Source organism: Rhopilema esculentum, chromosome 15 (genome assembly GCF_057945365.1).
Source record: "Rhopilema esculentum isolate cy_ngs chromosome 15, ASM5794536v1, whole genome shotgun sequence".
Taxonomy (NCBI): domain Eukaryota; kingdom Metazoa; phylum Cnidaria; class Scyphozoa; order Rhizostomeae; family Rhizostomatidae; genus Rhopilema; species Rhopilema esculentum.
Window position 1 is genome coordinate 6131254 of NC_142829.1, and position 14795 is coordinate 6146048.

A 14795-nucleotide genomic window follows, 5' to 3' on the forward strand; every position below is an offset into this window, starting at 1 on the left:
CATTATCCGTGCTCTGCGGTGTCCGATATTATCGATATTGTTTTTGGTAAAACGCTTTGATATTGCCTTGATAGGAATAGCAGGAAGATTATTGAAAGAATTTGAAAGACCCATTATCCAAACGAATCAGCCGTATCTTCACCCACCCATAGATATTGTTCATTATATTATCAAGTAGTGCATTCTTCCATGACGTTTTAGGCTAATCAATAATTAGCTTTTCTCTCGATAATTTTATATTGTCTACATATCTAAATGTGCAGGTCTGGCCCTTGATACGTCAACCAGGTAAACCCTTCCGTTTTCAAGATTAGTTGAAAGCCCGAGGTTAACTTCTGTGACGTAATATCCTTTTTGTAGGTACGCTAAATGGGTGAAGCGCTCGAGAACCGAGGATTTTTCGGATATGATCAAACTCCAGTTTTTGTATCAGTCAGGTAACTTAATCATTCGTACCATAAATTGCGAAACGGAGCTTTATAATTTCCTTACATGGAAAAGGCTAGCTCTGTCAAGAGAGCCAGCCCTGGTACCCGAGATGGACATTGTAAGTTAATAAACTGAATTACACTGGGAAAGTGTATCACACCTCCCTGCGCAGCAAGTTGCGCAATAGGTTATAAGGCTGCGGGCAAGTATTTTCCTATTAGTACCAAGGTCTATACAAAAATCATCCGTGTCAAGTAGGAGGTCCAGCCCGTCTCCTGTAATCAGGCCCCAGTATCTAAAGTATTTTACATCTAGATCTGATGTTTCTCATACATGTCTAGATGACACTTGTCATTGACAGCTAGCAGAGAAATAACTGTTGGGTCTGAAGCTTGATATTCTTGATTAACGGAGACTCGTTATAGTATCAAGCGTATCTCCTGTTTCTTGCAAAAAGCCGTGCTTTGCTTTGTAGACCTTATCGTCAAGCCATATCCCCTTCTACCAATGTTGCTTGTACTTATTGCCTTTCTTCTAGGGGTCGATTTTATGGGCCGACCCATCGTCGTTTTCGTCGCAAGGAACTTCCCTGCTCAAAGTATAGACATGAACAAGGTAGACAGTGCGCATGCTCTTTTCAGTGCAATGATTCTATTTCGAATGTTTTCCTATTTTTTTCTCGCCATTAAACCTAAAATGATATAAGACTCAACATGGGCAAGGGGCAGCTATAGAAACTGTATTAGCAAATAAAGAATATTTTTGTTAGAATTTGTTTATATTTCGAATATAACTCGACCCTTTTCATTGTACCAATAGAGTTCTAAAGTGTGACGTCATCAAAAACCTTCTTTTAGAATTTTTGAATTTTGACCACATAGCGTAAAAGATCACCATGAAATACTTTCAAATACGCAAAATTGGCCAAATATGTCTAAAATCGGTTGAGATATGGCTAATGGAAGATTTGAAGTTTGCTAACGAATCACTGTTATTTTGGCTCTGTTCATAAAGTTATGAACAGAGACCAAAATACAGAGGTTTTAAGGGGAGAGAACCAATAAACATGTGGCCATATATCTGCCATTTCGTAATACACTTGCCTGATTTTGCAAATTTAGAGTTATTTCATGATGCTCTTTCAGGTTATGAGATCCAAATTTAAAAATTCTAAAAAAGATTTTTGTGACGTCATCACTTTAGAACTCTATGAAACTTGTGGTGTCGGATTATGTAATAGTAGAAACAAGAGGTAAATTATGACTCCTGAAACATGGTCCACACCAGAGCCCAATAACCCTTTCTTCGTAGCATTTTTGGCGCTAGCTAAGCAAAGAGCCTCCTTGTATAGGTATACCCTTATTGGTGATGTCTTCGTTGTCGACGTGTCTCCTCTGACGCCCTATCATAATGACCTGATGGCATAGTCATTTCACTTTTTTGCAGGCTGTTTCCTACTTTGTTCATATTATGGATGCAATCGCCAGTAGGGAGTACGTTGTTGTGTATTTTCACACATTGGCGACAGAGGACAACGCTTTGTCAATGTCATTTCTTCGAGACATGTATGAAATGCTGGACATCAAGTTAGTACCTCTATGTCAGCCAAGTTTTCTTTCTTCGTTACTGATGTTTTTATTACATACATTCTCATTTTTTTTTACAAAACAGACAGATGATAGACTGAGCAAGATGTTGCACATTTATTGTCAATTAAACCTTTAGAGAATTGTCCAGGCAGTTCAGGATACAGTTACTGGGTGACTACTGCAGCTCCATTTTATGTTCTTTAATATATATTTAGTGATATTTAAAAGAGAAACTCAAGTCAGATCAAGACCAGCTGTATAGTTTAGCTTTGGCAGGCAAAGGTGTTTGAACCATTTAGGCCATGCGACATTTCTAAAACGCCTCCCTTACATTATCTTCTTGCAGATTGCACATCGAATCGAATTGCTACTTCATTTTTATTTGGAGAATAGTGGTTGTTTCTATTGAAATCGTCTTGACATCTTTCCTATTTTAACGTTAGCCATCAATTATGTCACGATACAAAAAAAGGAAGTGTCTGTAGTTTGTAAAAAGTCTAGGGATGAAGTCCATGCTGGTGTCTTATTCTACAAGGAACTAACTTTACACCTGTTGATGAGACAAGCAGATACATGTTATCATTTTGCCTTTAGTTGTTTAACAATGCAAGTAATAGCTTACTACACGCCCATTTGTATGTAAGATGAATCAGTTTCCTGATATTTTGCTAAAGGCTTTCCTATATGGTGTCTAGGGAAACACACATTCATCAAATTATAACATTTGGAACCTTGTGGCTTTAGTAACAAACTCACATAACAGTTGTATTGTTTAACGCCAAGCAACAGCCATGAAATTGTCTAGTTATCCATGGCCTAGTCGATTTTCTTTGTACTAAGCCACAAATACTATATACACTATCTAATTATCGTGTCATTTCTAGGAATCTTTGAAATAACATAAAAGTTTCCAATCATGAGTCAGTGAGAGACGTCGAGTCTTATAAATAGGAAACATGGATAAAATCAATACAGAGTATTAACATCATACATTTTTCTGCATTTCTCATTTAGACGGGATCTCAAGCAAATAATTGCTTTCGCTCGCATTCTCGCCCAAAGTGACCTGATGCATGTTTGATTGTCCGTTTAGTTGAGCCTGTAAAACGTCTTTTCAAAGGAAAAAAGGGATCTTCCGAAACGGGTTTTTTGCACCAGAGGAAGTGCAGGGTGTTTAAAAAAATCAGGAAGACATTTTAAAGCTTATTACAATAGAGGCCTTTTAAGTACCCACCACCGTTGTACAATAGCTTTCCCATACTAAGTTTGTTTTTTTCTATTTCGCTTCAGGTTTCGTCTTAATTTACGAAGTATTTTCGTTGTTCATGGATCACTGTGGGACAGAATCATTACCTGGTTTTTCACCGTATTCTCTGCAGCTACAATAAAGGACCAAATTAAATTTCTAAGTGGTGTTCAATACCTTTATGACTACATCAACCCTGAGCAACTTCAAATACCACCTTTTGTATTAGAGTACGATGTACAGGTACGTGAAAGCTCGCATTATCCTGCATAGTCGTAGTTTTCTACGAAATCTCTTTCCAGCAAACAAAGCTGTTGTTATTAGCTTTAAAATCAATGGTGAAGCTTCCAAACAGATGGTAGAGTTTTAAGATCAATTACAAAGCGACCTTTTATAACGAATATTTATTATCAGAAGATGAACATTAGACGAGTTCATCCTAGACCACGGAGAACAAATAAGTATTTTTTTCTTTATTGGTATTATATTCTTGGGAAAGATTACAAAATTGTTTTCTTTCTATTGGCATTATGTTCTTGATAAAGAGAACATAGCCCGTTTTTCTTGCCTCCAGTTTACGAATTAGCAAAACACAAACTAGCCTGAAAAACGATTAAAATTTTAAAGGCCTAACCAAATATTTAGGTAGAAACGCAAAAGGTTTTAAGTCACGGTTGTCTGCCTAAAAGTCACGTGATCAAGCCATGTTTTTAATTTCGCCGCGTAGATGTCTGGTGCTCTTTATCGCATATTAAAAATGTGCTTACGTATTCTTGTATCAAAAAGTGATTTGTCTTCACTGATCCAGATATTTTCCTGAGAAGCCAGTAAATTGTCTTCCTGCAGGCTGAGATTAAAGGAAATTGTTTTTCAAATGGCCCTGCCATAGGCACTGGTTCAGGTTAAATGAATTCATTATATTGCCAATCTTTGGATTAGGAAACTAACCAGCTTTGTAATTGGCAGAGTGTTATTTTCCCCTTGACTTTGTGATCATTGGTCTCAAAAAATAGTTATAACATTTTTCTCACAGTTCAGTTTCAACCATGGATAAATTATTTAACAGTTTTATACACTTCACAAGAAGTTAGACAGTTTGGAAGGAATCAAAATGCTCGCAGGAAAATAATTCATTACGCTGAAAAGGATCAAAACTATGTTTAGCACAGTGATATTGTGCTAGGGGAGCTCAAGGGGATCAGTTAACCTTGTTAAAAGTGACAGTGTACTACTTACTCCTATGAGTGTTTGTGATATTTAAATGCAGGCTACACACAAAATGCTATACAGAAAGAGCCGACCTCACATACCAAATGTATTTCTGAAAGAATTTCCTTCTTGCTCCTCGCTCACAACACTACAGATTAATCTCTTATGTACATAATTTTAGTTTTTGGTATCAGTCTTTCATAAAATCACTTTATTTATCAAGATGCAGGAATTGCCATTTTTATGTTCACTCATTTACGCACCAATTCCAAAATCCCTTTTTTTGTTTCATTCTCTTTTGCTTTTGGTTTAATCTGCATTGGTGAACAATTTGAAGATCTTAGTCGCTTCTAGGCCCTTTGTATGGCTACATTTGGCCAAATATTATTCGAAATCTTTAGACTTAGCCATAAACTAACCTAAATCCTGACTTGACGAGACCTTCAAGCAAAGCCTGTGTTCTGGGTTTATCTCTCATCGTTATCTTTTCACAAAAGAAAGACTTTGTTTGGAGAATGATTCCAATAGGTTTGGAACAGCAGCTAAAGCTAATTTGTGTTGATTTGAATGCGATATTAGTTATGCATTTAAAATCCACTGTAAAAAGGTAAAGATTTGTTCTTATTTGTAAGTAGAGAAACGGATGCAATGACATGTCACAAGTTCTCAGTTTTCAAGTTCCCCTTCATCTCTTGAACAGGAATACAAAATCAATGGAAGCTTTCTAGAATCAATATGGTACATCAACACCTAACCTTTAGAGTAAATTCCGTAACACAAATGTTAGTTGTAGGTGCAGTTTTCTTTTTAATCAGAAGTTACAAAAATAAGTCCCCCTTTCTCTATTAAGTCCACTCAATAATCAATACTACAGTATTTCAATTATTTGATATTTTGTTCGCGGTCTTTACTAAACTTCCATTAGCTTCATATGCTTCTGTTCGTCGGCCGTTCTTAAAACATCTGCCAATGCCTTTTCATTTTGCATCACTTTGAAGAGTCGAGAGACCACAAGCACGTCTCCTTGATACATTGAACCCAGTGGGTGTTAACCCCAAGCAGCATTTATTAAATATCAAGTCCCCTCCCTATTAAGCCATCCTCTCTTTTAGGCCCCCCCCCAGCCAATTACTTGCTAGAAAATATACTGTACTTCAAAGCAACTTAAAATCCTGTACATCCAAGAGTGTACATACAATCCTGTACATACAAAATATACTGTACATCCAAGAGTGTTTTCGGAAATGACATTTGGCCAAAAAGCACTTTAATGCTAGATAAGATCGGATAAGATTAGATAAGATAATATTTTTAGTAATGACAAATAGCTACCTGACTTTCAGACGGGAGAAATTTCCAGATATTTTTAAAATTTTGTAATATTTTTCTGCATCATCAAGAAAATTTGGATAGAAACACCAAGTAGGCTGTATGTCAGTTACATTTAAACCTCCTTATTGCCTTGATGATACATAAGGAAAAGTCACAAATGGAAGAGCCGTTAGTGCTCTTATTATAAGTCAGCAAAAGGGGTCAGGAAAATGAAGTAACATTGGGTAGAAGATTTGCATTTTACCTATGCTTGATTTGCCAATGGAAAGTTGACATAGTTAATGGAAGAATGGAATAGGGGAAGGGACTGGTCCCGCCAAGCTAGTTGGTCTCTTAACATGGAGGTATTCGCAATTGCTTAAATTGTTAGAAATTTATTTTGATTAGCAACAGAAATTTTTATAAGAATCCCTCACTTCAAGGAAATGTTTGCACGACATCACGCAAGTAGTAAAAAGTATTTTCGTGCAATTTTCAGTCTCGAGGTGCTGTATCATAGAGAAAGCAAGCAAGAAACAGAATGCAGAGTAATGGGTATCCCTTGAAGGTTATTGCAAGCCATTGGTAGCGGTAATAAACACCTTCTTGTGGCTCGAAGTTATTTACCACATCATCTTATCTGGCTTCTATAAGGGCAAGGCAAATAGAATGTTTACGAAGGATGGATTTTTCTGAATGTTACAGGCTAGAAAGCAATATGTAAGAAAAATCTTTTTCGAGTGACAACCTATGTTCAAAGACTGCGGAGCAAATTACGTAGTTAGGGCTTAAAGGGAGGCTTAGAGGGCTAAGTCTGCTATAAGCCAAAAGTAAATTGATTTTTTTTTGTTTCAAGTATTTTTAAAGAATCATTGGAAAAGATTAAGCCCCCTTTGCCTACCTCCACTTTCTTTTACGCGGTTCCTCCCTGTGTGCGTGAAAATTCACGAGCCTTGGAGAGAACGAAGGAAGTATAAAAAGCTTGACGTGTTGTCAAATAAGCAGGGACTGCGATACGGATTCGAAGCAAGTAAGGTGGAAGGAAACAGGTTTGGTAGAATATATCAAATCGTTTCGAATTGCAAGGAAAATCAAAAACCTAGTGGCCAAAAAAGAGTGTCAGATCCATGTTGATGTAATTGAAATAGCAAAGCTCTTATACTTTTAAATCTTCTAATTGGTATCAACCCTGCTCCTTTTAAAAAGTTTTTAGGTTTATGCTTTTCTAATGCTTTTCTAAAGCTTTGATTGACAACAAAATAAAGAATCAAGTTGTTGTCTCTTAAGTGTTGCGTAATTAATCTTAGCTCATCTTAGAAAGTTTCAACATTTCCCTTCAGTTTAGCACACACTACTAATTTAGAGTTGGCCACAAGACATATTTAAAAAGCCAGTTAGTTTTTTGTCAAGCATATACCAAATACAAGCAAATTATAGTTTTCTGTAACTTATACGACCAAAAACGAGCAAATTGTTGTTTGTGTTGTCTGGAGTTTCCCACTTTTTCAAAGTTCTCATAAATGATGCAGATCGAGGTACTGGCAAAGCCTTTGGTACACAGTTTTTGCAATGAAAGAGACCTACCCACCGCCAAGAAGTCTGCCTGGCTATGCTTTTTTGGGTGTATTCTCGTTTCGTCAGCTTTATACTGAGACATTCTCGTCTATAATTAAGCAACTAAGATGTATCACAGACTGTATTGTTACCATATTTTTGATTGAAAGAATTTTTTGAAAATATGTAAACGTTAACGTGACATGACTATCGAGGAATAGCAGAAGTGGCAAGTGGTGCCTCAATTTGTTACCCTCAAGTCGCCTTTAGTATGTTGTAGAGGTTCTCTTCAAGAAACGGACTCTTTCTAGATGGGATAATGAAGTCGAACACGTCTTATTTGCCAGGCCATGTTTTCAACCTATAATCTAAGTCTTTTATTAAGCAACTGTCGTTATTATCTTTTATCATCTTCTTAGGTCTTCCTATTTTGCCATGAGTTAATTGAAGTATGCTCATCAAGATGTAGCCCGTTTTGAATTTTCGTATTGACATCATGTATCATCGTCTGCGCACCTTTTCCGACAATTGTTGCTTGTATTCGAGTTTTGTGAGATTTCCTGTTTAAAATTGTATACGTCATCCTTGACAAATTTTTATGAGTTTCGAAAGGCTTCTTTCTGCGTTTATTACCCTTGGTTCCAAAGCCTCAAGAACCGTATAATGCGATGCGATGTGGTGTCAAAGAATAAATCAAAAATATATACTCAGATAATTCATGTAAAGTATATTTCAGAGATATAACTGTGGTGACTCTGATACCCTGTGTTCTCATATGTATTCCCTGCTTTTGATTTTTAGGAAAATGGGCCTAATTACTACGCACCAGGAAACCCCTATCGTGTTGGAGCTTACTGATGCATCTGCAAACTGAAGATCACTGCAATTTGGATCATGAACAAGAGGGCATTGGATTTATTTCTGTACGTACTGAAATTGACACATGCATACGCATTTTTGTTCTGTTCTCTGCCAGTTGGATTCAAATTGACTGCACCAGTACTAGTCGGCCATTATAAAGGGATAATGTTTCCCAACCACAGTCAGCAATAAGTTCAACCCAAAGCTCGGTTGTGTGAGTCATTCCTTTTTGCTTTTCCATTTGAGACTTCTTGACAACTTTAATGTCCACAAATTTCCGTTGAATCCACGACTAAAAAAACGGAAGTTGCATGCATTTTATTCAGTCTCTGCTATTTTTGGCGTTATGATTCTTGGCTTTTTTTATGTAACACATTTTTTTCGGTGTCGGTACAGTGGGTTATCCGAAAAAAGTAACTTATCGAAATGAGAATCAAGGAGAAGAGGTTTGTAGCGGTAGCTTGTACTGCTAGTTTGCGTGATTGGTTTTTCAACCATACAGGGCCTTCTAGTAGAAAAAGTTCAAAATATTTGAATGGAGTTACTAAACCGCGAGCCATCAATTTGAAATAACAAGGCACCTCTATTGTTTGATCTGGCAGTAATCTTGATTTAACTGTAGCAGCATTTGAACCTGATAATGAAATATGCGAAAAAATCCAAAAAACCAAGAAATTTAACTATATTTTTATTTTCCTACAGACCTAAACATCCCCCAGTGTTCCCTCGAGCGTTAATGTTGTTGATTAAATATAATCTAATGCAACGTTATATTTATTTTCAACGTAATACTTGCTGAGCTTCACGGTTTTTGTTGTTGTTGCTTTTAAGGGTAATTATGAAAATTGTTGTTGTGTTGTTGTTGTTATGATTTTTCTGTTATTGTTTTAGTTTTGATTTTGTTGTTTTGTAACAAACACGGTGCGGAATAGATGGCTTTGTGTATTTAGGAATCTTTAGGGGGGGGGGGGGGAGGGAATAAGTCAAATTTAGGAAATAACGCTAAAGCGGTTTCTGAAATCTTTTCTAGATTTATCAGAAACGCAATATGGTTGCATATTTTTGATAGTCTTCAAGGTTTTCTTAAGATGGTACCAAGAAAATTTGATATTAAGTAATTCTTAGATCCTGACACAGGGCAATTTAATCATTTATTGATAACCAACTGTCACAATTTCACTAATTGCAATGAAATCCATTACTTCGCATCTCATTTGCGATAGGTAATTGCATGTTGGTGAACATTTTTGCATAGTCTTTCTATTTATATAATTGTAAATGTAAAATTGTTTTGGTAAATTTTGTAATTTCGTGGTATTAGTAAATTTAAATATAAATTTATCTCTGTTTGCGGTAATTTTCTCAATGGAAAAACCTTGTTTTTGATTGCCTGTTTGGTATTTTGTTAATGCAGTGTGCCAATTGTCTGATAGGAGAAGGAGTTGGTATGAAGGGGAGAAGGGAAGGTGTATGCAAATATCACAATAATTCGTGTTTGCATGTTTAGACGCGGTGCGATGAGGAGATTGAGCGCGAAAGTACTGTTTTGCCAATTGTCTTGTCGCAATCCTTGTCACCAGTGGCGCCGCTTGACCTTTCAGACTAGGGGGGTGGAGAGTCATCAATGGAAAAAATTTACCGACGAAAACAAAGTTGGAGAAGAATTTAGGTCCATTTGACCTATTGATGGATGATTTTGCCGATAAACTAAAGATTTTGTAAAGAAACTGAAGATTTACCGACAAATACATGAAATATTGGTGGTGGGGGGGGGGGGTGTTACACCCCTACACCCTCCGCTGGCTACACCCCTGCTTGTCACTAACTAGCCTGCGTGCAGACTCTGACCCTAACGAAGGAATAACTGACTGAATACATACTTCTCGTTCAATCATGGATGACTACTTACAACACCGGACAGTGGCCGACTCTCGTGATATATATCGGACGTTTTGCCTGTATGCCCGTTGTGAAGATGATTAATTCCTCACTGAAAAAAAGACTCAATGAAATTGTCATCAAATTGTCCAAGAATACCTTACTTGCTAGATTTTTGTTGTGATTTTCAATGAAATGGTTCTAAGTCGATTTTCTATGTCCTAAATCAAGTAGACTTTGTCTATTGTTGACTGCCGTCCGTATCTGGTCACGAAATGTATGCATAACAGTCTCTCAATGTACCTCATAGGACTCTTCAAAAAACACCCGGTTAACAAAGGTGATTTTAATTCCTCTTGTTGCCTTTCAAAATGTTCTTTGAAGGGAATTCCAGTTATCATGTTGCTCAAGGCTTCTGACGCAGGAAAAATGTTTGGGGAAATAACAAATAGCCCAATTGTTTTGTACCAAAATTTCTTTATGTTTGAACACCATATTCAAATAAACATAGGTTGCGATGCACATAGCAACTGTCATTGTTATAGGCACTACTTTTTTGCGCCTTTTAACGTATGTTTCCGTTCCGCTTTTCTACAAGCAATTAAGATGGCTTGCTTACAAGTTCCCATTTTAGTACTTGGTAAATCTTCTTTTAACTAAATGGTATATATTGCGAGATAGAGGGTGGGAAAGGTGAATTGAGGGTGGGAAAGGTGAATTGAGGGTGGGAAAGGTGAATTGAGTGACCCTAGCCATTTGGGGTCAGACAGCTTTTCTCTGAAATTTTGTTGCACATAGACTTTAAGATGGGGGGAAATGAAACGAAATGGGGTTTACGTTAACCTATCGCTGATTTTCGACTTTTTAGACAGCAGGTTGTTTACAATTTGGGAATGGGGTGGCAGATCCCCTTTGCTTACACCACTCTACGCCAATGACTGCAGGGCTCATGAAATGTTTCGTAAATTTTTACCGCATTGAACAAAACACAAATGGCTCCGCAGAGACGTAGTGGCTGGGACAGAGGCTAAAACAATCCGAGGCTCCCAATATCACGTAAAATGTACATAAAAAGATTAAGTTATAAGCACTTCCAGTCGCTATAAGCACTCCTCGAGTCAACAGGTAAATAAAATCACAAAATGTATAGCAAAAAACCAAAATATGTTTTGAAAAACTAAAATCCATACTGTAATAAATAATTGTTTCCGTTTCATGCGACAGTTTGTAACAGTTTTGGTTAAATCCGAAGTGGCTTACTTATTCCTGGTCAGAAATCAAAAGGCAGGAAGTCAGATTAAAAACAATACAACACCAAAACATACAGGTTTTTGATTGATAATTTTAATTTTATTTACGAAACAAACTATAAGCTGCATAAACACAAAATTTTATTATTATTTGCAGTTTCTAATCTTTTTTCTCAAAAATTTTTTACAACAAATTTCTTTAGTTTAGAAAATACGAGTTTATAGAGATTTTCGTAGAGGGTTTCTTTATTATATTATTCCTGATTTCTTTAGAATCGATGATTTTTTTCAAGAAGCGGCGGTAGCCACTTGCGGAAATGCACTTCGTCGATGGATTGACCTATGAGGAGCTGTCTAGTTTCTATACTGCTCAACCTGATGACGTAATTAGTTTACCCTAACCCTTAGCCTAACCCTAACCCTTCACTTGAAATAATTAATCATACTAATTTATGACTATTAATCATGCTTATTTATCAGGTCGAGCAGTATGGAAACTAGACGATTCCGACCTATGACTGTTGTTAGCAAATAGCAATCATCCTTTTTGTGTAGAAAGAATAGAATACACTATGTTTTGTGAAGATAGATGTAATCCTTTCTCATCCTATTCATGCATATTGTACTGCATCCGCATGCTACCTAATTTTGCAGAACTTACGTCACACGCCGACTGAATTTACATCAACGCAGGTAATCCCTTTTGTTTACGTCAGTTGCATCCCGCATTGTTTGCTATTTTTGGAACCATGGCCTAACCGGTTTTTTTATCAGTGATATTCGCAAAAAACAACGTCAAGGTCAACTGAAAACCAGGTTGATAGTTCACAGTTCACAAGCAGCGCCTCCAACGACGCGGGGAGGGGGCGAGGCATTCTGCAAAAAACACTTGCTCAACTTAACAAGCATGGCTGTGACGTCATCTTACAGTAGGATATCCTAGTTCTCAATTTCTGTAAGAATAAGATTCCGTGAAAATATTATGACTGGAAAATTGGTGAAGATTAAAAATTCATTTAGAATAATAGCCAGATTTGAATTTTATTGACATTTCAACTTTTCATCAAAAATGGTTTTCTGAGCAATCAATGAGCGTGTGACGTACTTACACGCTAAAAGTTCAAGGAACATTTGTCAAGCTTGTATTGTGCTAGTATGTTTCATTTCCTGTAATATTTTTTGCGATGACGAAAGGCATAGGCACAGGTTTGAAAATTATGGATTTAGAATCACAATTTTCAAAAATATTGAAGCTGGATGCATCAACCAGCTCAGCAGGGACGGATTTAGCGGGGAAGGGGGAGGGGGATGCGACAAGGGCGTGGCACCAAAATCCAATTAGTGTCTAACACCCCCCCCCAATCATTATTGCTTAAGTCCATCCCTGCAGCTCAGTGACAACACTATTCTTCATCACAAACCAGGTCGGTTTTGCAAGCAGGAAAATTTCGGTTTCTTGTTATTCGTGTGACTAATGATATTTTATGCAATGGTCCGACTTTTTAGGTTAGGTCATCTATTATTTTTTCAGTATAAAATGTTTACAAAAAGTTGCTTTTAAGCGCAAAAAGTTATTGGTTTGTATTGCAGCTACTGTAATTTTTCTGAAATAAAACATTGTGCATGCAATGATAGTTGGGGGAGGGGGGCACCTTCTTATAGAAGATGGTACCTGAAGATGATTCAACCAGCGATTCATGTGGCCTTGATCAACGCAAATTACCTGTTTCATTTGCATTGTTAGTTCGAAGAAATCGAAATTTTGACGAAAAAAACCCGCGAATTGGATTAACTTAGATGGTTGCACAATGCAGGCATTATAATTTTCCTCCGATAGTTGTTGACTCGTGGACATGCCACAGATTTTTCAAAATTGTTTGTCCCCTCCATTATCTGATATCAATGGTTTTCTCTCCAGGGCAACAGTAACATGATCCAACAGGTATCACCCGCAAAAAATCCATATCGACTTAACAATATAAAAATGAAGAGTAGATTCAAATGTAGATAATTTCGGGGGGTTTCTGGATGATCATTATGTGACGATGAAGGTGGAGCTAGCGTTTTGTTAGGCCATCACTGAAAAAAATGATTCTACCTTGTGTGCTTAGGCTTTCTATTTCTCCATAACAAATATTATAATTTAAATACTGCAGCCTTTATCTTTAAAAAGCAAAACATGTATTTTTACGCATGGCTGTATTTTATTGAGCTCTGGATGACAGGAAGTTATAAATTTTAAAACGCTGTTTTTCACAGAGATGTTTGTATGAAATCGTGAATCATGCCGTTATCCATAGCACATTTAGAAGACAGCTTCCCCAAGCTTCACACTCATCTAAAACTTTCGGATACAGTATGCTGCTTTCCACAAAATGTATTCCGACATCAAGGTGTCAACAGAAACCTTTGTGAATTTGTTATATTTTTTAAAGAAGATCTTTGAGTTACCGTAAAACATCAAATCTTAGTGGAGGTACACTTAAAAACTTAACGGGAGTACATTTTACATGAATTTTAGTAAACTGTGACCACGCCCATTTTCAGAGTCAGACTTGTTTCATGCTTTGTAAAATATTCCATACTTTTTCAAAACTTTTTTCATGCTATGCAAGTAAGCAGTCATTGCAAAGCCGCTCAATTAAATAAAAAGCTTTGCAAATTTTTAACTGTCTGCAAGTCTAGTCTTCAAAAAGTCAACGAGCTCTTCGCCCTGGGCCCCGTCGTTTCAGACTTCCCTACTTAATCCTTCATCCTCCATTATGAAGTCCGTCTATATTGAAAATCATTAGAATTTTCAATTCAACATACTTTACTCAAATATACAAATTGAAGTGAAATCTCTATGTTACATCATAATTTTGGTGCAAAGCTGCTTCAATCGTAAGCATCAAAGGCTTCACAGTTCAAATTTTCGACTTATGCAGCTGCAGTTAATTCACTGAGTTACTTGCCTTATAAACCACTTCATGTTTTCAAAACATAGAAATCAAATTTGATAATTGTTCCTCGAGTTTGAAGTAGTCGACTAAATATTCCTAATTCCTCTCTCGTCTAAATTAATTTCTCGTCTGACGAATTTTGAATTAAATAGCTTATTTCTATATGTTCTAGCCTATATGTGACAAACTAATTATGTCTAAAATTTATTGTGTCGATCTCTAAAGCAATTCCCAAGAAAAATATATATTTACAAACAAGTCAAAAAAGTGAATCGGTGTGACTCTGGTAATAACTTTTAATTCACTTTTAAATTTTGGTTTGAAATTTAAAACCTTAAAATTTGCTTTTTGTATTCCTGCCTATCGTTGAAATTTCAATTTACCTGTTTGGTGTAGCATTGTAGATTGGCTAAACCGGTTTTTCTTGTCCCTAAATGTGCCACACCTCCCGAGCAGAAACACACACCACCCCCTCTCATCCACGAGCGTTCCCTTTCATTTCTCATGAACCGGGTTATTGAAATTC

The 14795-nt window shown here is 36.6% G+C and overlaps 1 protein-coding gene across 1 annotated transcript in view; it reads left to right on the forward strand.

Annotated features, from left to right (window-relative positions):
* LOC135685812 (protein GDAP2 homolog) overlaps positions 1 to 9573 on the forward strand; it is a 28140-nt gene extending 18567 nt beyond the window's left edge. Inside the window, exons 10-14 of the mRNA XM_065201889.2 lie at positions 361 to 437; positions 968 to 1044; positions 1876 to 2015; positions 3309 to 3507; positions 8140 to 9573. Coding sequence (XP_065057961.1) covers positions 361 to 437; positions 968 to 1044; positions 1876 to 2015; positions 3309 to 3507; positions 8140 to 8196 — 550 coding nt within the window. The 3' untranslated portion in view covers positions 8197 to 9573. The remainder of the gene's footprint in view (positions 1 to 360; positions 438 to 967; positions 1045 to 1875; positions 2016 to 3308; positions 3508 to 8139) is intronic.
* The last annotated feature ends 5222 nt before the right edge of the window (positions 9574 to 14795 follow it).